This window comes from Neovison vison, chromosome 2 (genome assembly GCF_020171115.1).
Source record: "Neovison vison isolate M4711 chromosome 2, ASM_NN_V1, whole genome shotgun sequence".
Taxonomy (NCBI): Eukaryota; Metazoa; Chordata; class Mammalia; order Carnivora; family Mustelidae; genus Neogale; species Neogale vison.
The window spans coordinates 8,756,447-8,783,818 of NC_058092.1; the positions used below are offsets into that span (position 1 = coordinate 8,756,447).

Here is a 27,372-nt window from a genome sequence, read left to right on the forward strand (position 1 = left end):
ACAGGACCTGACCATAGAGGTTCTCCTTGGATCCCAGCAAATGGGGGAGCTCGAGCGGGTTCTAAAGCTGCCTCCTTACCGTGTCCCGCATCAACTGTGTGATGTCGAGCAGGTTGGTTCGCCTCTCTGGACCTCAGTTTCCTTATTTCACAGATAGGGGCAATACTGCCGAACTCACAGGGCTGCTGTGAACACAGAATGAGAAAGAGCTTTGAAAACTGAGCCAGTCAACATACACGCTCATTCTCCGCCCCTCTGCTCATCCCTCCATTTCCTTCTGGAAGGATCTGGAATTTCAGTCTGCATCCTCCTGAATTCAAAAACATCCGGTAGATTCTGGCACCAATCCTGTCCCCAGCTGCAGAAACTCCCCACCCTGGGTCCCAGTTGGGAGACAGAAGACCTGGATTGCTCTCACGCCTCTTTACTTTACTTGCCTTATGACCTTGAGCTTGCTGCTGGGTCCGTCAACTAACCGTACAGAGTAAATCTCTGTACAATGAGATGATCTCTAACGTTCCCAGGGATTCTACCTATCTTCTAAAAATAACATGTTGGTTTTGTTTGGATTGTACAAATAGGATATATTATTTGCAAAAAAAAAATTGTAAAAACACTGAAAAATATAAGTAGGAAAATCAAACTACCAGGAAATAATATGTGCAAAATATAATTATAGATGTATATACAACCCCATGATCTGCAAATAATCACTGCAAACATTTGCCTGTCATTTGCTTCTAGCACTCTCTATTATATCCACAAGAGCATATTCTTTTTTTTTTTTTAATTTTATTATTTATTTGACAGAGATCACAAGTAGGCAGAGCGGCAGGCAGAGAGAGAGAGGAGGAAGCAGGCTTCCCATGGAGCAGAGAGCCCGATGTGGGGCTCGAGTCCAGCATTCTGGGATCATGACCTGAGCTGAAGGCAGAGACTTTAACCCACTGAGCCACCCAGGCGTCCCAAGAGGATATTGTTTTGAGTGGGGTCATAGTGTATGTCCGTTTTTTGCACTTAGCGAACGGTAGAGGATTTCGCTTGCTGAAACAGTTTGATTTCTCTTTTCCCCAGAACCTAGGCATGGCCCACTCTGCCTTGTTCAGTAACACCCTCCACGTGTCCCCTCTCTTCACCCTTTGCCCCCGACCCCAGGGGTTGGGGGGTGGTAGCCCCTGCCCATCCAGAGTCGCACCCACCACCCTTCCTCTGGAAACTAATGTCCTGGAAGGAGGCTCTCAGATTTGCCCGAGCGCCTTTTCCAAGGAAGGGAGGATGCCTTTCTCTTCCCTGGCTGCCCCTGGCTGACATCTGCTCTGGAAGCCCTTGTTCTAAGAAACCCTTAAAGTGTTTGATGAGCTTTGAAGACTCACGTTGGTGAAAAACCACTAACCTACCTTCCTTCCTTCCTTGCTTGCTTGCTTTCACTCATTCATTTCACTTAACAGGGCGACCTCAAGAGCAAGACCTTCCTCGGCTCAGAGGTTCTGTTTGCCACCCAGGAACACAAAGGCGGATTAAGTGATTTCCTTTTTTGGTAGATGGTGATGCACTTTCTGCATTTCCAACAGCCAGGAGGATCTCGCCAGGGACGTGGGTGCCTCTGAACTCCCCGACATTCTCCCCCACGCTACTCCCATCCCCAATTCCCGCCCACCACTTCCAGCGGCGGAGAAGCCCCGGGAGAAGCGCGGGGCGGAGGACCGGCCGGCGGAAGGACCCGGGAGCCGCCCCAGCTCGGGGCGGCCGGGGTTCGGGCGAGTCTGCGGGAAAACCCTTCCCCCGGGCGGGCGGGCGGCGGCGGCGGCGGGGAGGGAGAGGAGGGCGGTGCGACACCGCCCCGGGGGCGGGCCCCGTGCGTGGCAGCCGGACCGTCGACCCCGTCGCGAAAGTTCCAGCCTGCGAGCGCCGCCGGGCCGGCCGGACGTCCCCAGACCCTGGCCATGCGGCTGCTGCTGCTCTTGGCCCCGCTGGCCTGGCTGCTCCTGGCCGAAGCGAAGGGCGACTCCAAGCCGGAGGGTGAGGGCGCGGGCCTCGCCGGGGCCGGGGGCTGGGGGCCTGGGGGGTGGGGAGGGGGGCTGGTCTGGGGGCTGCCGGTCTGGGGGCTGCCGGAGGCCTGGGCTTCCAAGGGGATCCGGGTTCCGGTCCCTTGGCCACTGACTCGCTGGCCGCTTGGACGAATCACTTCCCCTGTTGGGGCTGCGGCTCCCGCGTCGTGCGGCCGGGAGGGGAGGGGCGTGGAGAGGGTCAAATGATAAGAGCTGTCTCAGTAGTCAGGACAGTGGCTACTGTGTGTGTGTCAGGCAGCCGTGAAGGGTGATCTCCACCTCCCGTGTGCTCTGCTTTTATCCCCCTTTTCCAGCTGGGCAAACTAAGGCTCCAGAGTCTGTTCACTTGCCCAAGATCACACAACGTGGGGACCTTGGAACCAGGATTGACTCTCAGGGGTGTCTGGTTCCGTGGGAGCCTCTAGGCATCCCAGCTATGGGGCTGGGGATGGCATGGGGTCCCCCATGGCAGAGGCATGTGGTCTGCATTACCCCTGCCGGGTGGGTCTTACTCCCTCCAGGTGGCACGGCAGGAAAGGGCTCAGACAGGTGCACTGACTGCCTAGGGTTGTTCGGTCTTGGAATGGTTGGTTCGGGATCTGCTGGGCTCCTCAAGTCATGTTCCTTCTCCATCCCCAAAGCAGATTGGATTTCAGAGTGTGCCCCACCGTTCTGAGGGGGTGCCCCTGTCCACCCCACCCCTCCCCCAGTCACCTCCAGGGTTGCCTGCTAAACCTCTGGGAGGAGCTGGAGGGGGCAGGAAGGTGTTGTGTTAGACCCTCACCAGGGACGGGCCTGCTGGATGAGGGTTCAGCTCTATGCCTGGCCTATACAGGCCTTTTTTTTTTTTTCTTGGTCCCAGAACTGCCTGTTTCCTGGAGTATCCCAGCAGGGTAGTGAATCAGGTAAAAAAAAAATCCAGTGAGGCAGGTGCTGAGCACAGCGCTGGGCTGGTGGTGTGTGCAAAAGGCCTGTGGCCTGGGTTTACTCACTGGTCAGGAGACTGGAGCCCTAGAATAGCCTTTGTATCCTGGGCGTCTCTTTGCTTTGCTTCTGCCGATGTGTGCTCCATCCTCCATTTGAGAAATGAGAAAACTCCATTCCAATTGAGAAAACTCCCGCTGTTCCCAGCGAAACCCCCAGAGTCAGAGGGACCAAATCAGTGACGGGGCTTCAGGTGCCCTGACCCCAGCAGCAGGTGATGGGAGGGGACAGAGTTCACGGAAGGTAGCCGCCACTGAGAGTGCAGGATCCCTTGTATCACTGAGATGGTCCAGGCAGAGCACCCGGCAGATACTACGTAGATAGTAGATTGATGGACAAGAAGTAAGGAGAGGCCAGACATGGAGCTGATATCAAGCCACCGTCAAGTGGAGGCCCTTTGCTTCTCCTACTGCATTCAGACCCTTTTGATAAGTAAGGAATCATTAGCCCCGTTTTGCGGATAGCTGGACTGAGGCCCCAAAAGGTTAAATACCTGGTCTCCAGTTGCTGTAGTGGTTGGAGGTAGAGTCGTTCACTGGGACTCAGACCCGCTGCTCGTGGCCCCTATTGCCTGGAGATGCTGTCTGGAGGAATCTGTTCAACTTTAGCCTGCTGGCTAGGACCGAGCGGGAGGGTAGTTTGTCCTGCAGGCCCACTGACAGGGGTCCGGAGGCAGGGACGCTCCAGCAGCCGCCAGAGAGGCCAGCTCCTCCGTCCCCTGGTTGGGCCGGGATGCCCGGTCAGTACCAGGAGGCTGGGATGGGGCAGCTGCTGAGAGGCGTGGTCTGAGGCCTCTTGGGGAGGAGTGGGGCAGGCTCAGGAATGGTGTTCCTGGTGGCTTGTCCACCCCGTACCCTAACACACACGAATTTGGCACACGGAGAGGAAGATGGAGTTTTCACTTTAGGGAGCTCCCAGTTTTAGGGGAGGATTCAGAACTCCTCTCCCCAGTAGATGCCCAGTCTTATGGGGGAGATACAATTCTCCTCTTCCAGGATGCCCTGCACTTGGGAAAGGGGACATTGACCTATGCCGGGGTGGGGGGGAGTGTCCCCAGCCCATTGTGGGGGGACAGAAAAAGGCTGTCAGCAAAGCAACATCCAAACAGGCAGTTTTTCATAGAATTGGGAGCAGGAGAGAGTCCAGATGCCCCCTGGTCCTTTCTCCCTCTTGTAGAGGCTTCTGGCTGGTTACTGTTCCCTGCCTGCCCTGAGGGTCTGGGTTTGGCCAAACAGAGGGAAGGACCAGCTGGAGCCTGGTGGCTGCCGTTCTGAGACTCCAGGAGGTCAGTAGGGCGTGGGTGGGGGTTGTGGGTCATACTGTTCCATGGAAAAATCCCAGGAGTCAGGAAGGCCCAGCTGTGTGTGTGTGTGTGTGTGTGTGTGTGTATGTTTGTGTGTTGGCGGCGGAGTGTCTGAGGAGACCTCAGGGGACTGACACGAGTGGGGCGCCAGACCCAGGAGAATCACACTTGGCTCCTGGGCACTGGGAATCCCCATCTCCTGACATTCTGCCACACCTGCTTTATGGCTTCTGTTCAAGCCTGGGGTGAGCCCAGAGGATGGGGGAGGAGCTTCATTCATTCCCGTGCCGCAGAGAGCAGCCCCCGCTTCTGATGGTGCCTGGAGAGCCTTCCTCTGCCTTGCGTGGTCTGGCCCCTCTTGGGGAGGAGGGGGCATCAGCTGTAGCAAAGCGACCCAGGCCTGGGTTCTCAGCCTCATCTTTGGACCCCAGAGAGGTGTCTTCCTAAACCCCACCCCCCCAGGGCCCCGGGCACAGCCTCTCCCCATCATTCTTGCCCTCTGGAAGGAAGACAGCTTTTCTGGGTCTGGGACCCCGAGGGCAGCAGCCGGCCTTCTCTCCGGGAAGGGTCCCTATGACAAGAACCTGTGTGGTCCCCATGGGCAGGTCCTGTGCCACGCACTTCACAGACATTAGCTCTTTCAGTCCTCGGGAAGGTCTCTGGAGGAAGGTACTGGGGTTGCTAGGACCCCGTTTTACAGAGGAGGAGACTGGCTCAGAGAGGCTAAGTTACTCACCCAGAAATCTGTCAGTGACTCTGCCTTGCTCCCTCCCGCTCACCTCTGCTGATCCTGGAGCACAGCTTGTCTGTCCAGGGAAGCAGGCCTGGAGCCCTGGGTGTCAGGCCTCACGCAGACCCGGGCTTGAGCCCCAGGCGGGCCTGCCGGACCAGCCAGAATGCAGGGGGGCCGGGCCTGGTGCTTGGAACCAGACCCTCCTCAGTGTCGCCCCATGGTGTGCCCTGTGCTCTGGGTGGGTGCCCGCCACGGGACGGGAGCTGAGTGTCCGGCCACACTGGGGATGCCTGAGTAAAGGCAGCTGGACGTGCTGGATTCGGTCCGCAGCATTCTAGAATGTCGGCCAGGAAAATGGTGAGGCTGAGAACACGGGCCTTTAGAATTCCAGCTCATTCATCTCTCACTTCAAGCCTCTGTGACCTCTGGCAGGGTATTTCATCTCTCTGTGCCTCAGTTTCCTCACAGGCACAAGGGGGAATAGAAGTGTCGCCCGCCACATGGGATGTGGATCGTTAAGGTGATGGTGAACGCAACACACTTCGTGTAGCGCGTGATGTCTCCTAAGGGCTCAGCCGATGGCTCTGCTTTCTAGAATCACCTTCCCAACGTGCTCCCTAAGGCCAGACAGCACACACCAGACGTCCAGACTCACACTCAGTCCCAGCCATGGGGTGGGGGCCAAGGAGATGAAGACGTGAGTCTGGCCCAGCAAAGGGAGATGGGGCAGGTTTGTACTGTGTCTCACCTGCTGGGCACGCCAGCGCCACACCAGATAAGGGGAGGAGATGATGGAGGGCTTCATGGAGGAAGGACTACAGCCTCTTTTTCTTTTCTTTCTTTTTTTTTTTTTTTTAAGATTTTATTTATGTATTTGGCAGAGCGAGAGAGATCAGAGGCAGAGAGGCAGGCAGAGAGAGAGGGGGAAGCAGGCTTCCTGCTGAGCAGAGAGCCCAATGTGGGGCTCGATCCCAGGACCCTGAGACCATGACCTGAGCTGAAGGCAGAGGTTTAACCCACTGAGCCACCCAGGCGCCCCTCTTTTTTAATATTTTTTTTACCATGCTGTGTTAGTCACCACCCAGTACGTCATTCATTTTGATGCAGTGTTCCATGATTCATTGTTTGCGAATAACACCCAGGGCTCCATGCGATTCATGCCCTCCTTAATGCCCATCACCGGGCTCACCCATCCCCCCCAACCCTCAGTTTGTTTCCCAGAGTCCACAGTCTCATAGTTCGTCTTAAGCTCTGATTCCCCCCTCTTCATTTTTCCCTTCCTGTTCCTAATGTCCTCCATGCTACTCCTAATGTTCCACAAGTAAGTGACACCATATGATAATTGTCTTTCTCTGATTTATTTCACTTAGCATAATCTTCTCCAGTCCCATCCATGTTGATGCAAATGTTGAGTATTCCTCCTTTCTGATGGCTGAGTAATACTCCATTGTGTGTATGGACCACATCTTTATCCATTTGTCTGTTGAAGGGCATCTCAGCTCTTTCCACAGTTTGGCTATCATGGACATTGCTGCTATGAACATTGGGGTGCATATGGCCCTTCTTTTCACTACATCTGTATCTTTGGAGTAAATACCCAGTAGTGCAATTGCTGGATCATAGGGTGGCTTTATTTTTAACTTTTTGAGGAATATCCACACAGTTTTCCAAAGAAACAGTCAACAAAACAAAGAGACAACCTATGGAATGGAGGAAGATATTTGCAAATGATACTACAAAGGGCTGATTTCCAAGATCTATAAAGAATTTCTCAGACTCAACACTCGGAAAAACAAATAATCAAGTCAGAAATGGGCAGAAGACATGAACAGACACTTCTCCAGAGAAGACATACAAATGGCTTACAGACACATGAAAAAATGTTCTACATCATTAGCCATCAGGGAAATTCAGATCAAAACCACACTGGGGTACCACCTTACACCAGTCAGGATGGCAAAAATTGACAAGACAAGAAATAGCAGATGTTGGAGAGGATGTGGAGAGAGGGGAACCCTCTTACAGTGCTGGTGGGAGGACTAAGGCCTCTTTAGGAGGAGGAGTGAGCTGTGCAGGCGGGAACAGGAATGGAGTAAAGGCTGGGTTCAGTGAGGCAGCTTTTGTGGGGGGTGGGCCTTGCTGAGAGGTAATGTCAGGATCCCTTGGGGGAGGGGCCTTCCTGGAGTTTTGCTGTGACTCACCCCCAGGCCCACAGTCAGGACCAGGAGATGGGCTGGATCAGAGGTTTCCAAATGTGGCTGACCTCAGAAATCACCCAGGAGATGTGGGATAAATCTGGACTTCTGGGCCCATCTCGGCCCTCTGGTCCTGGGGCCCAGGAGTCTGGAGTTCACAGCGTCTCTTGTGATGCTGCTGTGCAGGCAGGCTTGGGACCTCTGAACTGGGTGACCTGTTCACGTCCTCGGCCAGGGAGGCAGGCACTAGATTTGTGAAGGTTCTGGGGGGACGCATGGCAGCATCCAGGAAAACAGAAGAGGCAGACTGAGTTGTTGGGTTGGAGGGGGCTGTCCGGCACGGCCTGGGGCTTTCTCCACCACCACAGTGAGGGTTTCTACAGACAGATGGAGAGACAGAGAGCTGGTCACTGTCCCGGGCCTAGGCAGTGTATGCAGGGGTTAAGGGAGACTCTGGGTCCAGGCTTCTGTGTCCACATCCTGGTGTTGCCACTCCCTGGCTCCCTGCAAGCTACTCACCATTTCTGAGCCTTGGTTTCTAACTGTAGAGGAGGGGGTTAGGACCAGTAAAGGGCTTAGAACCATGCCGAAGGTGTTCGGTAAAGGTTAGCCATCTGGTACCACGATTTGGTAGAGGGAGCTCAGCAAAAGAGCCTCAAGACGTCCACTGCATCCCCTCGGCCCTCCCCCTGCAGCCTGACTGCGGGAGCCCCCATCCAGCACCTTACAGAGACACACACGCTGGCTTTTTCCATCCATGAAATGTGACACTTTTCCTGTCCCCAGCAGCCCCTGCCAAGGACAGGAGGGCCTCAAGAGCTGACAACTCGCCTCTCCTCACTTAACCATCCAAGCCAGAATTGGGGGAGAATTTCCTCCAGTGGGAGCAGCACCCCACTTTCCTGGTCCCTGCAGTCAGGTGGTGAGGCCTCTCCTCTCCACACCTGCCTAGTGAATCCACCCCTCCCTCCCCAGATCCTTGGGGCCACTTCCAGTGGATTCCTGCCCAAACTGCTGGGCCGCCCCTTGCTCTGGGGCCAGCAGCCTGCCCGGCTCTGCCAGCTCAGCCAGCTCCGCCCGGCGGGACCCCTTTGTTCTCTGAGCCTGGGCTCCTCTTGCTTTCACAGAGCCCGGGTGCACAAGAAGGCCTTACTGGTTGGCCACCTGCTGGGTCTGTTCACCCAGAAAAGCATTATGTCCTGGACTTCAGGGAAACAGTAATGAGTGCTACAAAGGAGGCGGGGGGGGGGGGTCCTACCTCTAAGGGCAGGAAAGGTCAGGAGAAATCTGAGAAGGCTTCATAGAGGTGGTGGCAGGAAAGGGGTGTCACTGTCACTGGCCTGGGGACCTAGAGGAAGATTAGGGAAAGGGTAGAGAGAGGGGGACCTGGGGCAGAAGGGGAAGAGCCAGTAAGGTGAGAGCCCCGGCTGGGAGAGGGCTCTCTCAGTGGAGGGAATGAGTACGTCCCTGGGCCCATCAGGGAGGATCTTGAATGCCAGAGCAAGGTGTTTGCCTCTCCCTGATCAGTCCTTGAAGTAGGTACAGGGGCTCGGTTATCCGCGGGCGAGCAGATGGTTCTCTTTCTGAGGACCTGTCAGTACGGCCTGACCGTGTCACAGAGCTACACTTCTCTCCTCTTGTCCTGTAGTGTGGTTGGTTGGTTGGTTTTTTGAGAGCGCGCGCACAAGCTGGGGGAGAGGCAGGAGGAGAGGGAGAAGCAGGCTCCCTGCTGAGCAGGGAGCACAGTGCTGGGCTCGATCCCAGGACCCCGAGATCATGACCTGAGCCTAACGCAGACACTTAACGGACTGAGCCACCCAGGTGCCCCTCGTCAGGTAGGGTTTTTATATCTCACACCGTCACAAGAGAGGGGAACTCAGTGCAGTAAGGTCATTTGAGAGAGAGGTCACATTGATAGAATGTTTATTACAGTATATTGTTATTGTTCAGTTGCTCATCTCTTACTGTGCCTGACTTACAATTTAACTGTATCCTAGATAGGTACATTGAGGAAAACACACACACAGTATATATGGGGTCTGGCACTCTCTGTGTGTTCAGGCATCCCCTGGGGGTCTTGAACTGCATCTCCCACAGATAAAGGGGGGACTGCTGTACTGTTGGGTTTTGTTTTCTTTTTAAGTAGTCTCTGTGCCCTACACAGGGCTTGAGCTTGTAACCCCAGTATCCAGAGTCGTGTGCTGACCCTCGAGCCAGCCAGATGCTCCTATTGTACTATTATCGTCCCTGTTTTACAGAGGGGAAAATGGGGCCCTGAAAAATCAAGGACTTGTCTAAGTTCACAGAACTGGTAAGGAGCAAGGCTTGGATTCTGACCAGGCAGGCCAGCTCTGGAAGCTTTGTTCCTTAGATAACCCAGCCTCAAACTGTGATCTGGAAGGGACTTTCCCAGGTCTCCTGGAGATCCTGTCTGGAGTGTTGTTTCCAGCAGGTTCCATTGCCAAGGTGAAGCTACACTACAGAGCCCAAAAGAGGTGTCTTGTTAAAAAGGTACTACAGCTGGTGTGGTCAGAGCTAAGGATTCCGTTCTTTCTTTTCCTCTTTCCTTCTTTCTTTTCAAGATTTTATTTATTTGAGAGAGTGAGAGAATGAGCAGGGGAGTGGCAGGCAGAGGGAGAGGGAGGAGCAGACTCCCTACGGAGCAGGGAGCCTGACACGGAGCTCGATCTCAGGACCCTGGGATCATGACCTGAACCAGAGGCAGATGCTTAATTGACTGAGTCACCCAGGTGCCCCAAAAGCTAGGGATTTTGAATCACTTCCCACTCAGGGTCCACTCATAGGTTCTCCCGTGGTGGCCGAGTGAAGTTCAGCACGCAAGACTGTTGGGTTAGACGAACAGTGTGTGCCCTGGGCATAGGCACGGAGAGAGGTGGCCATGCCTGGGAGTCTGGCCAGTGTTGACCAGAGAGGTCCTCCTGGTGTCCAGCATTCAGGGCCAGTCTTTGCCTCCACCCCTGCACAAGGCCAGAGCCCCCTAAATCCAGGAAGACCCAGCCCCACAGTGCAAGGTGCAGACACCCGTGCTCTGGACACCTCCTGTCATGCCGGTCAGTTCCCAGGGGGATGGAACTCAGAAGGAGAGTCGGGAGACCCAAGTGCAGACCTTCAACATGTTCTTCCTACTTGGGCCTTGGGCCCTTGTCTATAACGGGTGGACACAGGGACACATCCTGCCAGGATTTGCCACATCTGGGGACAAGGACCTGCTCCCGCCTGTCGCCTCTCCTTCTCCAGTGCCGTTCACCACGCCCTTCTCTGTCCCTAGACAACCTGTTAGTCCTGACGGTGGCCACAAGGGAGACGGAGGGGTTCCGGCGCTTCAAGCGCTCGGGTCAGTTCTTCAACTACAAGATCCAGGTGAGAGGCTCTCCGGGCAGGGTGGAGGGGGCAGGACAGCCAGGGGGTGGCAGGAGAGTCTAGGAGCGGGGCTTTTGTCCTTCCCAAACAGATGGGGGCCACAGGGAAGGCTTCTGGAAGCCCTTAAGATGAGGACAAGTTAGGAAGAGCAGGAGGGGGAGAACATAGTCAAAGTGTGGGAGATGCCGGAGGTGGCAGAGTGGGGGAAGTGTGTGTGGCTGGTTTAGAAGGCAGGGCCTTGGAACCAGCATTTCCGCCAGCCCCCCCCCCGATGATTTTAGGATGGCCCATAGTGTGGAGACTGCACCTGTGTAAAAGCTGCTCTAAAGAAACACAGACCGATGCCCAGTCCCCTTGGTGTCCTCTGTGTGCAGTGTGTGGGGCTTAGCCCTGCAGGAAGATGTTTCTCTATTCAGCAGAGTGTGTCAAGTGTCTCCTTCTGTCAGGCACAGTGGTAGGCACTGGGGATCAGATGGTGGGCAAGGCAGACCATGGTACTGCCTATACAGCTTGCAATCGAATGGCATTAAGCCAGAAAGAAAATGGATTAGTTCACATGAATGAGGTTGAAGCAGAGGGTTGCTTCAGGCATAGTTGGATCTAGGGGTTCAAGCTGCATGGTAAGGGCTTTGTCTTTCCATCTCTAGGTCCCATTGGTCTTCATTAGCAGACCCGTTTTCTCTGCATGGTGGCAAGGTGACCACCAGCCACAGACCCACATGCCCCTCTTCTCAACCTGAGCAGAACTAGACAGATTTTCCTTAGTTTGAACAGAACAGTCCCAGGGAAGACTCTGAGGCCATGCTTAGGTCACGTGCTGAAACCCATGGTCCTGGGAAGGATGGGACACTCTGATTGGTCAGGTGTGGTCACATGATTCCCCCCAAGGCCAGTCAGCCTCACATACATTGTAGAATGGTTTCGCTATGGGTCAAGGAGGAGGTCCTGGGCAGACACAGGCAAAGATGGTCACTGTCCCGGTGGGAGTGGAATTTTGGCTGGCAAAATAGTTCTTCGCCAAAAGCCCATGTTAAGGGGCCTTTCTCTACAGGCGTTGGGCCTGGGGGAGGACTGGAGTGGGGAGAAGGGGTCGTTGGCTGGCGGAGGGCTGAAGGTTCGGCTGCTGAAGAAAGCCCTGGAGAAGCATGCAGACAAGGAGAACCTGGTCATTCTCTTCACAGACAGGTAGATGGCGGGGGGCCTCCTGGGCAGGGCCCCTCAGCAGAGAGATGGAATATTCTAGAATGAGGCCCTTGCAGGATAAGAGAGGGAGGAATCACTCTAGCTAAGGTTGCCTATAGTTTTATGGGATCCCTGAGCCCAGAAAAGACCATTTCCATTGGTGGTGAGAAGATGGGCAAGGGGGTCTGTCCACCGGAGAAGGAGGGAAGGTGGGAACCCTGCAGGCCAGGCCAGAGACAATAGGGCAGATCGATATCCCAGGGGTGACATGGGAGGAGGTACCCTCATGAGCCCCTGCTCACCTCTGTCCTGCTTCTGCCTCCCCTGGCTCTGGCCACAGCTACGACGTGGTGTTTGCCTCCGGGCCTCGAGAGCTGCTGAAGAAGTTCAGGCAAGCCAGGAGTCAGGTGGTCTTTTCAGCCGAGGAGCTCATCTACCCGGACCGCAGGCTGGAGGCCAAGTACCCAGCCGTGTCCGACGGCAAGAGGTTCCTGGGCTCTGGAGGTGAGGAGCCTGGGAGCGGAGAGCGTGGCGGGGCTGGGCGGGCTCCAGAGGGGTCCCTCCGCTGCCGTCAGGGTGGCCCCTGCCATCGGCCTCATCTCGTGGACAGCCACCCTTCTGCACAGGGCAACACCGCAGTCACCCCTGAATGTCTTCCCTTGGCTCCTCCCCTGCCCCTCAGTCTGGGGGGGCCAGTCATGCCCCTCCCACTCTGAAAGACCTCTCGGCTGCACCCTCCCGTCCACCCCCACCGCCCCCGTCTCACTTGGCTCCTGGTCATTTGCGGTGGTCTCCCTGCTCCGCCAGCCTCTCCCCTCACCCCTTCCGGGCCATTCTCCAACCAGCAGCACAAATTCACACAAGTCCATGGCTTTTTGCTGCATGGGGAATAAAATCTGTATTTTAGACTGGATTCCTCAGGCTCCGCCCCCCGGCAGCCACGTTTCCCCGTTGGCTGGGAGAGTTAGAGAGTTAGCACTGTCTAGACGGTCTGGCTCTGGCCAGGGCTGGCCGTGTTCTCCCTCTACCTGTCTGTCCCCTTCTCCCTCTTCTCTTCTATCCTTACCAATCTGCACTGTGGCCAGGATGCTGTGTGGGCTTTTTCCTCTAAGCCGCCATGCACTGTGTGACCTTGGCCCAGCCTCTGCCCTTCTCTGGGCCAAGTTTCCCAGATAACTAGAAGAGCGGCTCCTAGCCTCTGCCCCACCAGCTCTGCTCTCCAGGGACTCCTGGTCTGATCCATTCATTCGCCACCTACCTGTGTGGTGCCCAGCACCTGAGCTGGTGCAGGTTAGTGGGTACCTGTGATCTTTCTCCGTGAGTTCAGTGGGAACTTGTCACCCAGTGGCATTGGTTAGCAGGGTGCTTTCAGCCTGGAGACACTACCTCCACTCAATCCAGGAGGACGCCTAAGAGAAGGTGAAGGAGGGGGAGGTGAGTGAAAGTGGATGCTGGGAAGAGGCTCCGGACTTGGAGGCCGGAAGCTAAGTGTCTGTCTCTGCGTGTCGCCCACCAACCCGCAGGCTTCATCGGTTATGCCCCCAACCTCAGCAAACTGGTGGCCGAGTGGGAAGGCCAGGACAGTGATAGCGACCAGCTCTTTTACACCAAGATCTTCTTGGACCCAGAGAAGAGGGTAAGGGCCGGTGTGCGCGGCCAGGCTCCTGGAGTTTGGATGCCAGCTTAGGCAGTTACTGGCTATGTGACTTTGGACAAGTTATCTGACCTCTCTGTGCTATATTTTTTAAATCTGTAAAATATATTGATGGTGGTACTTTCCCGTCAGGATGCTGTGTGGATTAAATTAATGTATTTATAGTACTTAGCGAATGACAGTAAAGCAAAAAACAAGCATTTGTTGTCATCCTGGTGGTTGTACTTGGATTAGTTATTTTCCTTAGATGCCTTCCAACTCAGAAAGTCCCTGGTTCTCTGCGAGTAGAGCCACTGGACCAGTAGATCCTAGGGTGGCCAGCCGCCCCAGTGTGACAGGGCAGAGTAGGTGTGGGGAGAGGAAGTGGCAGACGTGGGCGGGCAGGCTCCCCATGCTGAGCGTGATGGGGCCCCATCCCTCGCCAGTGCCTGTCCCTGCTGCAGCCTGGTCTCCTCTTTCCTGCAGGAACGGATCAACATCACCCTGGACCACCGCTGCCGTATCTTCCAGAACCTGGATGGAGCCCTGGGTGAGCAGCCCCCACGGGGAGGGGGATCCTGAGAGGGATGTTAGGAAGGAGGTAAGGATTCCAGGCAGGGCTTGAGCCCAACAAGGAGGATGGGCTGGTTCTTCTGTGGCCATTGTGCTAGGAGGTCACCTGCCCCCCCGGGCCCGTCCTGAGGTCCCCAGAGGCCACCTGGATGGATGCCCTGGGGCAGAGCTGTGGGTCTCTAGGGGTGGAGAAAAGAGGACCAAGAAGTCCGTGTGAGAGCCTGCGGGACACCCGGGCAGGGGACAACCGCTCTGCCCGGGAGCAGCTGGGCAATGCACACTGCGGGTACCTGCCCGCCCTGTCCTGGGGCCCTGGTTCTTACAGGTGATCGGGCTCCCCTCCTTCCCTGCCCTCCCCCGTCCCAGGCGAAGGCTTCCTGGGCACGCACAGGGACTGAGCTGACAGGAGGGTGATAGATGTCTTGGAAAGCAGAGAGGCTGCCTGGTCCTTAAAAACAGAAACCCCCTGGGACTGGCCCCAAATCCATGGCTGGTGACAACAGTCCTTTGCCTGCCTTCCTGGGTGACCTCGGGCAAGTCTCTCTCTCTCTGTCTCTCTCTCTCTCTCTCTCTCTCACACACACACACACACCCTTAGGCCTCATTTTCCCGTCTTTAGAAAGGAATAGTTAGACCCAATAACTAATTGATTTTTTTTTTTTTAAGATTTTATTTATTTATTTGACAGACAGAGATCACAAGCAGGCAGAGAAGCAGGCAGAGAGAGAGAGAGAGAGGAGGAAGCAGGCTCCCTGCTGAGCAGAGAGCCCGATGCAGGGCTCGATCCCAGGACCCTGGGATCATGACCTGAGCTGAAGGCAGAGGCTTTAACCCACTGAGCCACCCAGGCGCCCCACTAATGGGTGATTTTACGGGGTAAATGGAGTCTTGGTTTTTGAGAATCCAGTCAGTACTAAGACTCCTTTCTCGGGAAGGTGCAGACACAGCCACACCCTTTGTCGGTGGCTTCTGGGAGTGCGTGGACCTACATTAAGAAGCCGGGTCTTTTTGGGGAAGCCAAGAGCTTGCACGGAGGGTCCCCCTCACGTGATCACCCACACAGAGGGCCTGCCTCCCTGGTATCTTCCAGGCCTCTGATGAAGGGCCCCTCTGCATTTATAACTATCAGACAGGCAGCTTCCTCCTGCTGTCTAACGGGGTCAGAGCAAAGGGGCTAGGACCCTGCCGGAGGAATCCTCTCCACCAAGACAGGATCTGTCCCCCTCCCTGCCCAGGGCTTCCGTTCGGGCTGGCATATTCTCAGTGCTGCTCTGCACACCCCCAGGCCCTGTCCTGGGGGCTTTTCTCTGAGCTGGAGCTGGAGCTGGGATGTCTCAGTTCTTCGCTTTGTCCCCTCCCCTACCTCCGGCTCCAGGAAGTCATCACAGTAAATTCCGGCGGTTGCTATGGACTCCATGTGCCAGGCAGGGTGCTAAGTGCTTACCCAACACGGACGCCTCCCACTCTTAACCCCATTTCACAGACAAGGAAACTCGAGGCTCAAAGAGGTGTTGATGGTGTTGGTGGCCTGGAACATGCCCTAACAGGAGCCAGGATTTGAGCTTAGCCTTTGGGCCTGATGTGGATGTGTCTGTGCTTTCTGACCCCCAGATGAGGTCGTGCTCAAGTTCGAGATGGGCCACGTGAGAGCGAGAAACCTTGCCTACGACACCCTCCCAGTCCTGATTCACGGCAATGGGCCCACCAAGGTAGGGGGAGGCCGCAGCCCGCGGGTAGAGAGCGAGAGAGGGGCCAGAGGCCCCTGTTTTCACCATGATCCCATGGCTTCTCCTTGGGGTCAGGGCCACCTCCCCCCCCGACCCCGGGGCCCTGTTGCCACGTCACTGCTTCTGTCCTCACGTCTGAGTTCAGCGTGGTGCCTTGTGTCCTTGCTGTGGTGGTCAGTGATGTTCATCCCTGCTCAACCACAAGACACAGAAGAGGTCACTGCTCAGTGGGACTCTCTGGCGTGGGGGGCGGCAGCGATCTGCATTTTACACACTCCTGGCAGATCCAGAGACGAAGGTGTGACAGCACACCATACCCCACGCTGCCCTCGGATGATCTGGTGATCTCTGGTGATCCCTCTGGTGATCTCCAGGGGGATGGAACATTCTCTCCAAAACCTGCCCCAAGTAGAGTCACATTCCTGCCCCCTTAGAGGGCTGGGGTGCAGGTACCCCAGGGGCTGAGGGACATGTGACTCAGTAGGTACAGCTGGGTGGGCCGGGCCCCGGACCCCACGTCTCAGACCCCACGTTTCCCCACAGCTGCAGCTGAACTATCTGGGCAACTACATCCCGCGCTTCTGGACCTTCGAGACAGGCTGTGCCGTGTGTGATGAGAACCTGCGAAGCCTCAGGGGGATTGGGGTACGGCCGCCAGGCGTAAGGGGCTCCGTCTCCTTGAATGGGGAGGATGAGTAATTCTGGAAGAGGTTATTGTCTTTGGTGGGAGGTAAAAGGATCACCTTCCCGTCTGGGGTTCCCATCTTCCTCTCCCCCGCCCCCGCACCTCCTCCTGGAAGCCTTCTCAGATTACTTAGGGCTCCAGCTCCTACCCTGCCCCCAGCCATGCCAGAGTTCTGGTTCCTTCACCCGATTCCTCTCCTACAGCGCCCCCTCTCGTCTTACGGACCTCACTTCCTCATTTATAGCTCACTTCCAACCCATGCCAGCCAGGCCCTCTGACAGCAGGCCATCAGCTGGGCCTGCCTCCAAGTCGAGGCAAGCTCTGCCCAGCTGGGACTTTCTCCTCCTGCTTCCCCACCGGGCCCTGCCTCTGCCTGCCTGCACGTGGCTGCTTGGAGCTGCCTGGCCCAGGTCCCCTTTCCTGCTAAGTCTGCACACCTCTGCCTCGGGTTCTGGGTCCCTTGGGCCACCGTAGGGGCTCAGCCGTGGCCCGGTGGCTGGACATTGCCAGCCCTTCACACTGCCCCCCCCGGCCCCCATGCAGGATGAAGCTCTGCCCACGGTCCTGGTCGGCGTGTTCATCGAACAGCCCACGCCCTTCCTATCCCTGTTCTTCCAGCGGCTTCTGCGCCTCCACTACCCCCGGAAACAGATGCGGCTTTTCATCCACAACCACGTGAGTAGCAGGTGGCCGGCGTACGGGCCTACCTCACGGGGTGGCCTTGGACATCTCCGGGACTAGTTACAGCAGCAGTATCTGGGGCCAGATGGAGGCGGCCCGGCTGGGTACGGGTGTGACCTTGGGTACAGTCCTCAACCTTTCTGTGCTTCAGTTTTCTCATCTCTTAAATCGGGATGGAAGTGTGCTGACCACGTGGATTTGCTGCTGGGGTTCCACAAGTGGGCACGTGGGACGCAGAGGCCCCTGTCACAGGGGAGGCACCCACTAGGCACACACTAGCTGTCAACGTCGGCCTGGTTTCTCTCCCTGCTTCATCCAGGTCCTCCTGATATGATGATTCGGTGACAGATGGGTTCTCCTGCCCTGCGTACCTTCTGGGGAATCGGGGAGAGCTCTGAGGCCTGCTGCTTTGTGGGGAGCAGGCCCGGGCTCAGTATTCCCAGCTCCCTCCCTCTCCTCTTCTTAGCTAGATCAGGTCCCAGCTCTGTTTTTGCTTATCCCAGTTTCCATAACTGGGAAGCCAGATACACTCTCCCGTCCTCCTGGTTGTCAAGGCTCCTTGTCTTAAATGTCCTTCAGCTGCCCCACCTAGTGTCAGCCCTTTCTGAGACCTCTCAGCCCTGACAGTCTGCACCCCATGCCCAGGGCCCCGTGGCCCCACGCTCGGGTCTGCCTGGGCCACGGACGTTCATTCAGCTGTGCCCCGTGGAAAGAGGAGGAGGGTGTGGGCCCGGCCCTTGGGAGGCTCCCAGCTTCTCTGGAGACGTGAAACAGCACAGCCATGAATTCCAACTTTGTGACTTGGCATGGAAGAAGACAGTCGTCACAGGCCGTCTCTGGGCCTTTCTGTGTCCCTGTCTGACTTGCCGGCTCCCCGCGAGGAAGGCGCAATCGCCCTTCCATTTCACAAGGGAGGAAATGAGAGCCGAGACAGGGGAGGTGGCTGGCCCAAGGTCACACAGCTGACCGTAGCAGAGCCGGGCTGCACTCTAAATCCTGGGTTTGGTTCTAAACGTCCTGTTCTTTCTGCTTTCCCAGGCAAGGGGCCCTTGGTATAGACTGTTGTTTTTCCAAGGTGGTCCAAGGATCACCTGGAGCATTTTGCAATGAAGTAGATCCCTGGGCTGTACTCCAAACCAGAAAAAATGACTCTGGATATGGGGCCTGTGGGATCAGGGGTGCTGTCCTAGTGACAGACGCTCTTAAGAGGCTGGTGGGCCAGGCCTGGTCAGGGGAGGATGGTCAAGGATGGCTGGGGAAGGGCATTCCAGGCAGAAGGCCTGGCATGGGCAAAGGTCTGGAGGTAGGAAAGCCAATGGCCAGCAAGAGTGTGCGGGGAATGAAGGGGAGTGGCCTGCAGTCGCTGAGGGTGCTGTGGTCCTGGGTGGGTGGGTGGGGTGGAGCCTATGTCCCCATTCTCTCCCTCCCATCCCCCACCCCAGGAACCATACCACAAGGTTCAAGTGGAGCAGTTCCTGGCAGAGCATGGCGACGAGTACCCGTCTGTGAAACTGGTGGGCCCCGAGGTTCGGATGGCCAACGCCGACGCCAGGAACATGGGCGCGTGAGTTGGGGACCAGAGCGTCACAGTTGTCTCTGCTGACGGTAGTGGGGGTGGGAGGGTGGGGGGCATGGCATCAGGAACATCAGGGCCAGGAGGCAGATGTTCAGAAGCCTGTGTGTGCTTTCCGGCAAGTTCCTGCCCCTCTCTGGGCCTCAGTGTCCCCGTCTGTCAAATGGGGAAATGGTCTCTGCCCTACCCACCTGGGGGCTCCTTTGGGTGCAGGAAGGAAATCTGAAGAAAGAGGAAGAACCAAAGGGCCAGAAGTAGGTGAATAAGCTGACAGAGACCATCTCTGATTTTTCCCCAGTCATTCGAACAAACAAACAAGTCCTCTGTTGACCGTGGCTGGTGAACTTTCCCGGAAAGGACTAGGTAGTAAATCCGTGTGCTTTGGCCCTGTGGCTGTAGCCTGCTGGGCGTGACTGCGCGCCAACAGAGTTTTATTTATGGACCCTGAAATTTGAATTTCATATGGTGTTTATATCACTTTTAGAAATTTTTTCCCCCAACCAGTTAAAACTGTGAAACAGTCCTTAGCTTACGAGCTGTACCATACCAGGCAGGCGCTGGATTTGGACGGTGGACTCCAGTCTGCTGAGCCCTGGGCCAGATAAATGAAAAGAACATATATTCATAAGGCTTTCGGGCCAGGTCACCAAGCCGCACTTCGGAAGGGCAGGACCAGTGTACCCACAACCCCGGGTAGTGTAGGAAGCTGGGGGCCATGCTGTCCCCAGTATGAGTGTTTTTAGGGCACCTGATACCAGTCGCTGAGTGAGCTCTGGGTGCTGAGTAAGCTCGCCTTGAGAGCCTGGCTGCCTGGGGTCTGGGTCTGAGCCTGCACCGGGGCTGGCCCGACCCCTTTAAATACCTGGGGCTGGTTCCCTGCGGTCATGGACGGGGACAGGCCTGGAGAGCCCGGCTCCGGGGCTCTCTGGGACCCTGGCGCCCGAGCCCCAGCCCCGCTGACTCCGGGTCCCCAACCCGCAGGGACCTGTGCCGGCAGGACCGGAGCTGCACCTATTACTTCAGTGTGGACGCTGACGTGGCTCTGACTGAGCCGAAAACCTTGCGTCTGCTGATCGAGCAGAACAAGTGAGCAAGGGAGGCTGCAGTAGGCCTGGGCAGTTGGCAGGCAGGCCCTCCGAGCTCCCCACTCCTGCTCCTGCTCCGGGCCGCTGTCCTGCCTCCTCTGCCTTCACCTCCGCCTCCCCTCCTACCCCGGGCCTGCCCCAGCCTGGCACCCTCATCTTGCTCCAGAATGTTCCCTTCTCCCTGCTACAAGCCACAGTGCCCCTTCCTCCCTCTGCCCCTGGCTGTCCTGTTGGAGGCGGTGGGGTCCCCAGCTGGGCCAACCCCCACCCCAAGCCCCCCCCACCCCCCCGCTCTTGGCCCTGCCCCAGGGGGTGCTTGCAGGTTGAAAGGCCCTCGCCCTGTCCCTCCCCACATCCAGTTAGATCTGCCCCGGACTCCCAGTGGGCCGGGGGAACCCCGCTGACGTGCTCTCTTTCTCAGGAACGTCATCGCCCCCTTGATGACCCGCCATGGGAGGCTGTGGTCAAACTTCTGGGGCGCGCTGAGTGCGGACGGCTACTATGCCCGCTCCGAGGACTACGTGGACATTGTGCAGGGCCGGCGTGTGTGAGTACCTGCGGGATGAGAACCCCCCAATCCGTCTGTCCACGACCCCCCCACCATAGTCCCGGCCTTGTTGCCCTCAAATTCCTGCTGGACCCAAAGCAAGGAAGACTGCAGTCAGACACACGGAAGGATTTCCTGACAATTATCCTGGGCCCGTGTGCCCGAATCAGCACTGCTGTGCCCTCCAGCCTGTGACTTCCCCCTCTCCCCGGGGCCCTGGCTCCCAGCCCGTGACCAGCCTGCGGCCGCCTTCCATCTTCTTCTCTCATCCTTAGTGGCGTCTGGAACGTGCCATACATCTCGAACATCTACCTGATCAAGGGCAGTGCCCTGCGGGCCGAGCTGCAGCAGACAGACCTGTTCCACCACAGGAAGCTGGACCCCGACATGGCCTTCTGTGCCAATATCCGTCAGCAGGTCAGCCTGGGCTGGGCACTCAGAGGAGGCCCTGTTGATGGAGAAGGTGGTCTGTGTCTGCTACCTTATGCCCTGGAGTTTCTGAGATGCCAGGGCCTGGTGGGGGGGCACTTGGAGCAGCAGGCATGAAGGCTGGTCCTTGGGGTCCATGGGGATCAACTTCAGTGGACCCAGTTTCCGCACCCCTCTGTTTTATGTACATTTTCAACAGAGCCAGAAAACCCCTAAACTTCCACCTAAATATACCCAAGTAGTGTGCCTGAGAGGCACCCTTGCCCTCCCCCTGTGCCCCACCCAGGATGTTTTTGTGGTTATTTTTTTTAAAAGTGACGGCATAATGATGTTTTCCCCATGCCCAAAACGTCAGGAGCAGACACCATCCTTTGCTTTCATACATTCATCCTTTCATTCCCATTCGGTCCTCCAGGAAGCCCTTCTTGATTGTATCCTGTGTCAGGCCTGGGCTGGGTGCTGGGGAGATGAGATGGGGTGACCCGCACTTGGTTCCCTTATCTCCAACTTAACGGGCAGAGGAGGTTGCCGCCGAGCCTCTTCTGGGCCGCGTGTGGGACTGTGGGGGTGGGGGTGTCTCTTCCATCTGGCCTGTTCTCCCCAGGATGTGTTCATGTTCCTGACCAACCGGCACACCTTTGGCCACCTGCTCTCCCTGGACAACTACCAGACCACACACCTTCACAATGACCTCTGGGAGGTGTTCAGCAACCCCGAGGTGAGGCCCTAGCTGGACGGGCAGGGGAGGGAGAAGAAGGGACCCCCGTGAGCATGTTGCCGGGGATGCTCCTGCTTAGCTGAGAAAGGCTGTGGACCCCGTGGGGCACCAGCTTTCCTCCGCCCCAGGGACTGGTTGGGCTGTGGGAGGGCTCTTGAGCGGCAGCGCCACCTAGTGGAGGAGAGGATCAGGAGTCAGGCCTCTGTCTGTGGACCATCCCTTGAGCCTCTCCGTCTTTGGGGCCTCGGTTCTCTTAGCTCTAAAATGGGTATACTACCCCAGCCTCACTCACTTCTGAGGGTGTTGTGAAGATCAGAGGAGGAGAAAGTGCTGACAACATTCCTAGGCGTTGCGAGCTTGTGGCTGACGTGGGTACATGCACAGACACGCACACCTGCACACGCATGTGGGTACACGTGCAGACACCAGCTCCTGCGGGCACACATTCACCCATATTGCAGGGGGCCTGGGGGCAGGAACCGCCTCTTGCAGTGTCCCCTGGAGTTGGGCAAGGGGTGAGCCCCAGCTGGCCCAGGCCAGGCCTGAGGATCCCAACTGCCCCCGCTCCCCACCCACCCAGGACTGGAAAGAGAAGTACATCCACGAGAACTACACCAAGGCCCTGGCAGGGAAGCTGGTAGAGACGGTAAGGACCGGGCACCTCTGGGAACAAAGGTCCTGGATCTCCACCCTGCACTTGCCGAGAAGGAGGACGGGCAGAGGGAGGAAACTAGCTGCCCCGTCGCCTTTCTGGGCCCCAGCAATGCTTGGGTGACCGAGTGGGTCATAGGATGGCCCTTCCTTCTGTTGGCCCTTCCCAGCTGGAGTCTGCAGAGGCCTTGGGAACCTTGAGTTTCTCCTCTGGCCCAGGTGAGAAAGAGAAAAAACGTCCCCAAACGTGGTCTCAGCTAGGGACCAGGGGCCAGTAGCGAGAAACTGTGCACGTTCCTTTCCTGGCCCTGCACCAGGAGCTCTGTGACCCTGGCTGAAAAGGGCGAGCCCTGAACTCTGCTTCCTTCCCCCCTTAGCAGCTGGCAGACAAGGGCGTGAGGAAGGGCCTGGGCTGCATGAGGGTCCTTGCCTGTGGGGGCAGGGGAAGGTGCAGCGGGGCCCCTCGAGACCCCTGTCACTGATTCCCCGCCCTCCCCAGCCTTGCCCAGACGTCTACTGGTTCCCCATCTTCACGGAGGCGGCATGTGACGAGCTGGTGGAGGAGATGGAGCACTACGGCCAGTGGTCTCTGGGAGATAACAAGGTGGGCACGGTGCCTGGGCTGGGGGTGCTGGGGGACCGCCCCTCCGCCAACACCTGCCCTCTGGGCTCTTGCCTGGCGAGCCAGCCAGCCTCTCTGGCTCTTCAGACGGGTGGTTCCGGCACTTAAGAGTAGGCGAATGTTGAGAAATGGGGTAGTGTGGGTGCCCATGCTGCCATGACCACGAGCCGTGGTGACCTGGAGCCGTCTTAATCTGGAATTGCTAGATTTCCAGTTTCTGGTTCGTTATTAGAATGACGTAGCTTCCTTCCCCAGCTTGGGTGAGTCATGGGAGGGGACTGAGCAAGAGTGGGATGAGGAAGAATTAGGAACATGAGTGCCACGTTTGCCAGACAGCAGAAGCAAGTGGCATATCGGGCCGAGAGGCTGTGCGTTCCCCAGAGGAGGAATCCGGTACCTGCACTCATCTTGGAAAGTTCAGGGAACGTTTTTTATTTAAGGGGGTGGAAGGGATGGCAGAAGGAGAGGGCGAGAGAGACCCTTAAGTAGGCTCCACTACATGCTTGGTGTGGAGCCTGATGCAGGGTTCGATCCCGTGACCCTGAGATCATGACCTGAACTGAAATCAAGTCGGACACTCAACTGACTGAGCCACCCAGGAGCCCCAAGTTCAGGGAGCACTTTTATTTATTTTTAAGATTTTATTTATTTATTTGACAAAGAGAGAGAACACGCACCAGCAGGGGGAGTAGCAGGCAGAGGGAGAAGCAAGCTCTGCTGAGCAGGGAGCCTGACCCAGGACCCTGGGATCATGACCTGAGCTGAAGGCAGATGCTTAAGGGACTGAGCCACCCAGGCGTCCCTAGGGAGCACTTTTAAAGGCACATGACCCTCTGGGCCAGTGTGGCTCAGAGCCTGACTAACCTTTGACCTGGCAGCTGGACCACCCTGTGGTTCCGGATCCCAGCCTAAGCCACATGCTTTGGTGGCTGAGCGAAACTCTAAAAGCCAGTAACTGGGGTAGTCCAGGCTTTCTGGCGTCTGGCTGGCCCTCATGCTCCAGGGACCAGGTCAGCGCTGGGACTCCAGTGCCCGAGCTAACCCGGGGCCCTCTGAACTGGTTTCCTCTGTGGTGTCACAAATCCCTACAGAACCTGGTGGCTTCAAACAACACCCAGGAATCCTCCACGGGTTTCTGTGGTTGGGAGTCCCTGGTGGTTTAGCCGGGTCCTCCGCTCAGGGTCTCACGAGGTCTCATCTCGTCGAGATGTCAGCCAGGACTTGGGTCTCCTCTGAGGCTCCGGGTCCTACTCCGAGCTCCTGGGGAAGAATTCATGGCCCTGCTTCCTCCAGCCAGGAGGACATTCTCTGTCTTCGAGATCTCCTTTTAAACATCCTCCCTTGTTGATGAACCCAGTCAGCAGACTAGTGACCTCAGTTCTCTCTGTGGAGCGCCCTCCCTTGGCCCTGTACCCTGACCTTTTCCCATCGCTTTCACAGGTCGGGGGTGGGGGTCAGACAGCTGCACACCAGGCGTCCATCTCTGATTTCCGCTAACCACGCTCCCCTCGGTCGTTTCCAGGACAACCGCATCCAGGGCGGCTACGAGAACGTGCCGACCATCGACATCCACATGAACCAGATCAACTTTGAGCGGGAGTGGCACAAGTTCCTGGTGGAGTACATCGCCCCCATGACGGAGAAGCTCTACCCCGGCTACTACACCAGGGTGGGCGCCCCGGGGAGGTGGCCGGGATGGGGGCAGGGCTGGACTGGCTTGTGGGGAGGAGAGAGAGCAGCCCCAGCTTGGCGGGAGAGGCCTGGGCATTTGGTCTCCAGGTGGGAGTGCAGTCTCCTCCCATGGTTGGGGTCAGGGGGCCTCTGGAAGGGTCCAGGGTAGGGACCTCTGACCTCTGACCTCACCCCTAGGACCCCCTCCTCCGTGTCCTTAAATTCATCTGCGACGCCTCTGCTGGCAAGCTAGGGCACCCATTCCTCTCCCAGCTTCCCGCTGAGAATCTGTTGACGTCCCTTTGGCTTTTGCCCTCCTTCCCGCCCTCCCTCACGGCCGACACCTGCTCCCACCGCCTGGGCCCTGGCCTCAAGGAATTGGCAGCCTGCCTAGTTGCCACGAAGGCTTACAAGGATTTGGTTCACTCCTTCTGCTCTGCTTCCTTCCCCTCCTCTCCTTCTCCCTCACCTTCCCTTCCTTCTGTCCTTTCCTCCCTTCACACATTTTTACCGAGAACCTTCCCCGGGCCGGGCTCTGGGGAGCACTGTGTGAAACAGACCGGCCCCCTGGGAGCCAGTGTCCCCTGAGACCGGATGAGGGGTCCCTTCTGTGCACCCCAGCCTCTTCTGCTCTCGGTCAGCCCCTCTCTAGCCGGTTCTCTTTCCCACGGCACAGGCCCAGTTCGACCTGGCCTTTGTCGTCCGCTACAAGCCGGACGAGCAGCCCTCACTCATGCCACACCACGACGCCTCCACCTTCACCATCAACATCGCCCTGAACCGGGTCGGCGTGGATTACGAGGTGGGCAGCTTACAGGGTGGTGGAGGAGGGCTCGGGGGGCAGGGCCCAGGGGACCCGGGGGCCGGAAAACTGGAGAGAAAAAGAAGGTCTCCGTGCTATAGGGAAGGAGCAGAGCGGGGATACAGGAGTCGGAGGTCAGCCTTTGCGGACCTGGGGCCCCGCCTGCCCCACACTCGCCAGCTCTGTGGCCTCAGGCATGTGTCTTGGGCTCTCCGTTTCCCCCCATCTTAGATGGGAAAACGTGGGGCGCCCTCCGTAGAAATGCTGTGAGAATTCTGTGAGCTCATCCAGGGGAGAGCTTATGTGGACACCCAGTAAGCACTCAAGGCCTGAGAGCCCTCGGTGATGCAGAGTGTAGAATATCCATCATTCTTGGGAGTAAGAAGGCTCCTTTGGGAGGGATGGGGTCAGCCCGGGTGTGGGGCTCAGGCCTGTGGCTGGAGGAGAGCTGGGGAAATCAGGATGATGGGGGATGGAGAGGGGACAGTTCTGGGGGCCTCAAGGCGTGATCAGCTGAGGGCAATTCATTCATTCCTTTACTCATGCCTTAAGCTGCTGTGTTTCAGGGACTCAGCCCTGGGCTGGCCGCAGCGAAGGACACCCATACAAACTCCTCTCATTTTCTTGAGAGTTCACCATGTAAACGGGGGTTCTCCTAGGGGACAGTTTTGTCCCCCAGCCCCCGGGGACATTGGCTATATCTGAAGACATTCTTGGTTGTCACGATTGTGGCGGTGGTGCTGACAGCAAGTAGAGGCTGGGGCGCCCAGGACAGCCCGCCACTAAGGGAGAATGCCCTCGCTCCTGGCGGTGAAGGTTCCACAGCAGTCCGCGTGTACTTAGTACCACCGAACCGCACGCTTCAGAATGTTTATGTTGGTAAAGCTTATGTCATGTGTTTTTTTTGGCCCGATTTAAAAAAAAAAATTTTTTTTCTGGCCCTAAACGTCCACAGTGTGGCGGCTGAGAACGCCGTTGCTAAGCTTTTACTCGTCTCACTGAGCTCTCATGACCCTGTGAGGTTAATGCCCATTTCCTAGAAGGGGAAACTGAGGCTTGGGTGGGGCAGAAAGTTGGTTAAGCAAGCACGGATCTGGCATTTGGCCAGGGCTGCCTGACTCCCAGGCAGGGGGGTCTGGCTCCCTCTGTCTTGGCTGAGTGTCTTCCTCAGGCAGCTGTGGCAGTGACTTCACAAGGTGTCCCAAGCGGCTGCGCGGGGCGGGGGGGGGGGGGGGGGCGCAGGGAGAACCGGGCATGGGGGTGGGGGAAGGGCCCAGCCTCCTCTGACGCCTCCCGTCTCCTAGGGCGGGGGTTGTCGCTTCCTGCGTTACAACTGCTCCATCCGAGCCCCACGGAAGGGCTGGACCCTCATGCACCCCGGGCGACTCACGCACTACCATGAGGGGCTCCCCACCACCAGGGGCACCCGCTACATCGCCGTGTCCTTCGTGGATCCCTAATCAGCCAGGCCAGGCCGCCTCGGACCTCTTCCTCTTTGCCAACAACCACTGCCCAGCAGCACTCTGGGGCCTCGGGGTCCCGGCCTCCAGGCTCTTGATCTCCATTGCTCTTGGAGCCATCGTCGGACAGACTCGGCCACGAGCCAGAGGCAGAGCCCACCTCCTCGGCTGGGGCATTCCTGGGGCTCTGGACCCAGCCCAGGGAGACACTGTTCATGTTCATTGCTTTGTAGCAACTTGTCCTTTTCCCTCCTGGCTTCCTGAAAAAACCCAGTCCTCTTCCTTGGCTTCTTCTGTGGCCTGGACTTGAGCAGAGCAAGGACTTAGCCAGCTGCCCAGAGAGGCTCTAAGGGCGAGAAGACAGCCCCAGGACTTCTGCTCCAAGCTTCCGGGCAGACACAGAGACTCAGATCAGATTCAAGCTCCCTCCCTGCCCCCTCAGACTGCTGAAGCCCCTTCCTCAGCCGCTCCTATCGTGGGAGCAGAGCCTCGTTCCCTGCAGACGATGACTCAGAAAATCTCCTGGGAGACGGGAAAGGTGTCGATGCCACAGCTTCGTCCTCAATGTAGGGGTGGCAGGGGGAGTGAGACTCCACACACAGCAGCACATCACCCTGTCCTGGACGCCTCCAGAGGGAGGGATGGACAGTCAGAAACAGGAGAGTTTCTATTAAAGGTCATTCACACCA

The 27,372-nt window shown here is 57.3% G+C and overlaps 1 protein-coding gene across 1 annotated transcript; it reads left to right on the forward strand.

Moving 5' to 3' along the window:
• Positions 1–1,866: 1,866 nt before the first annotated feature.
• PLOD1 (procollagen-lysine,2-oxoglutarate 5-dioxygenase 1) lies at positions 1,867–27,372 on the forward strand. The gene is made up of 19 exons (XM_044237176.1): positions 1,867–2,019; positions 10,553–10,644; positions 11,696–11,829; positions 12,167–12,330; positions 13,350–13,462; positions 13,946–14,009; positions 15,644–15,741; positions 16,303–16,404; positions 16,988–17,119; positions 18,568–18,689; positions 19,680–19,784; positions 20,205–20,330; positions 20,606–20,747; positions 21,364–21,477; positions 22,058–22,123; positions 22,628–22,732; positions 24,273–24,419; positions 25,098–25,223; positions 26,528–27,372. The coding sequence occupies exons 1-19, from the start codon at positions 1,944–1,946 to the stop codon at positions 26,681–26,683; spliced, it is 2,184 nt and encodes a 727-aa protein (XP_044093111.1). The 5' UTR covers positions 1,867–1,943; the 3' UTR covers positions 26,684–27,372.

Coding starts and splice junctions, on each gene's coding strand:
- PLOD1 (XM_044237176.1), top strand. CDS start 1,944: ATGCGGCTGCTGCTGCTCTTGGCCCCGCTGGCCTGGCTGCTCCTGGCC. Junction 17,120..18,567: donor GGCTTTTCATCCACAACCAC/GTGAGTAGCAGG, acceptor CCCCCACCCCAG/GAACCATACCACAAGGTTCA. Junction 24,420..25,097: donor ACCCCGGCTACTACACCAGG/GTGGGCGCCCCG, acceptor CCCACGGCACAG/GCCCAGTTCGACCTGGCCTT.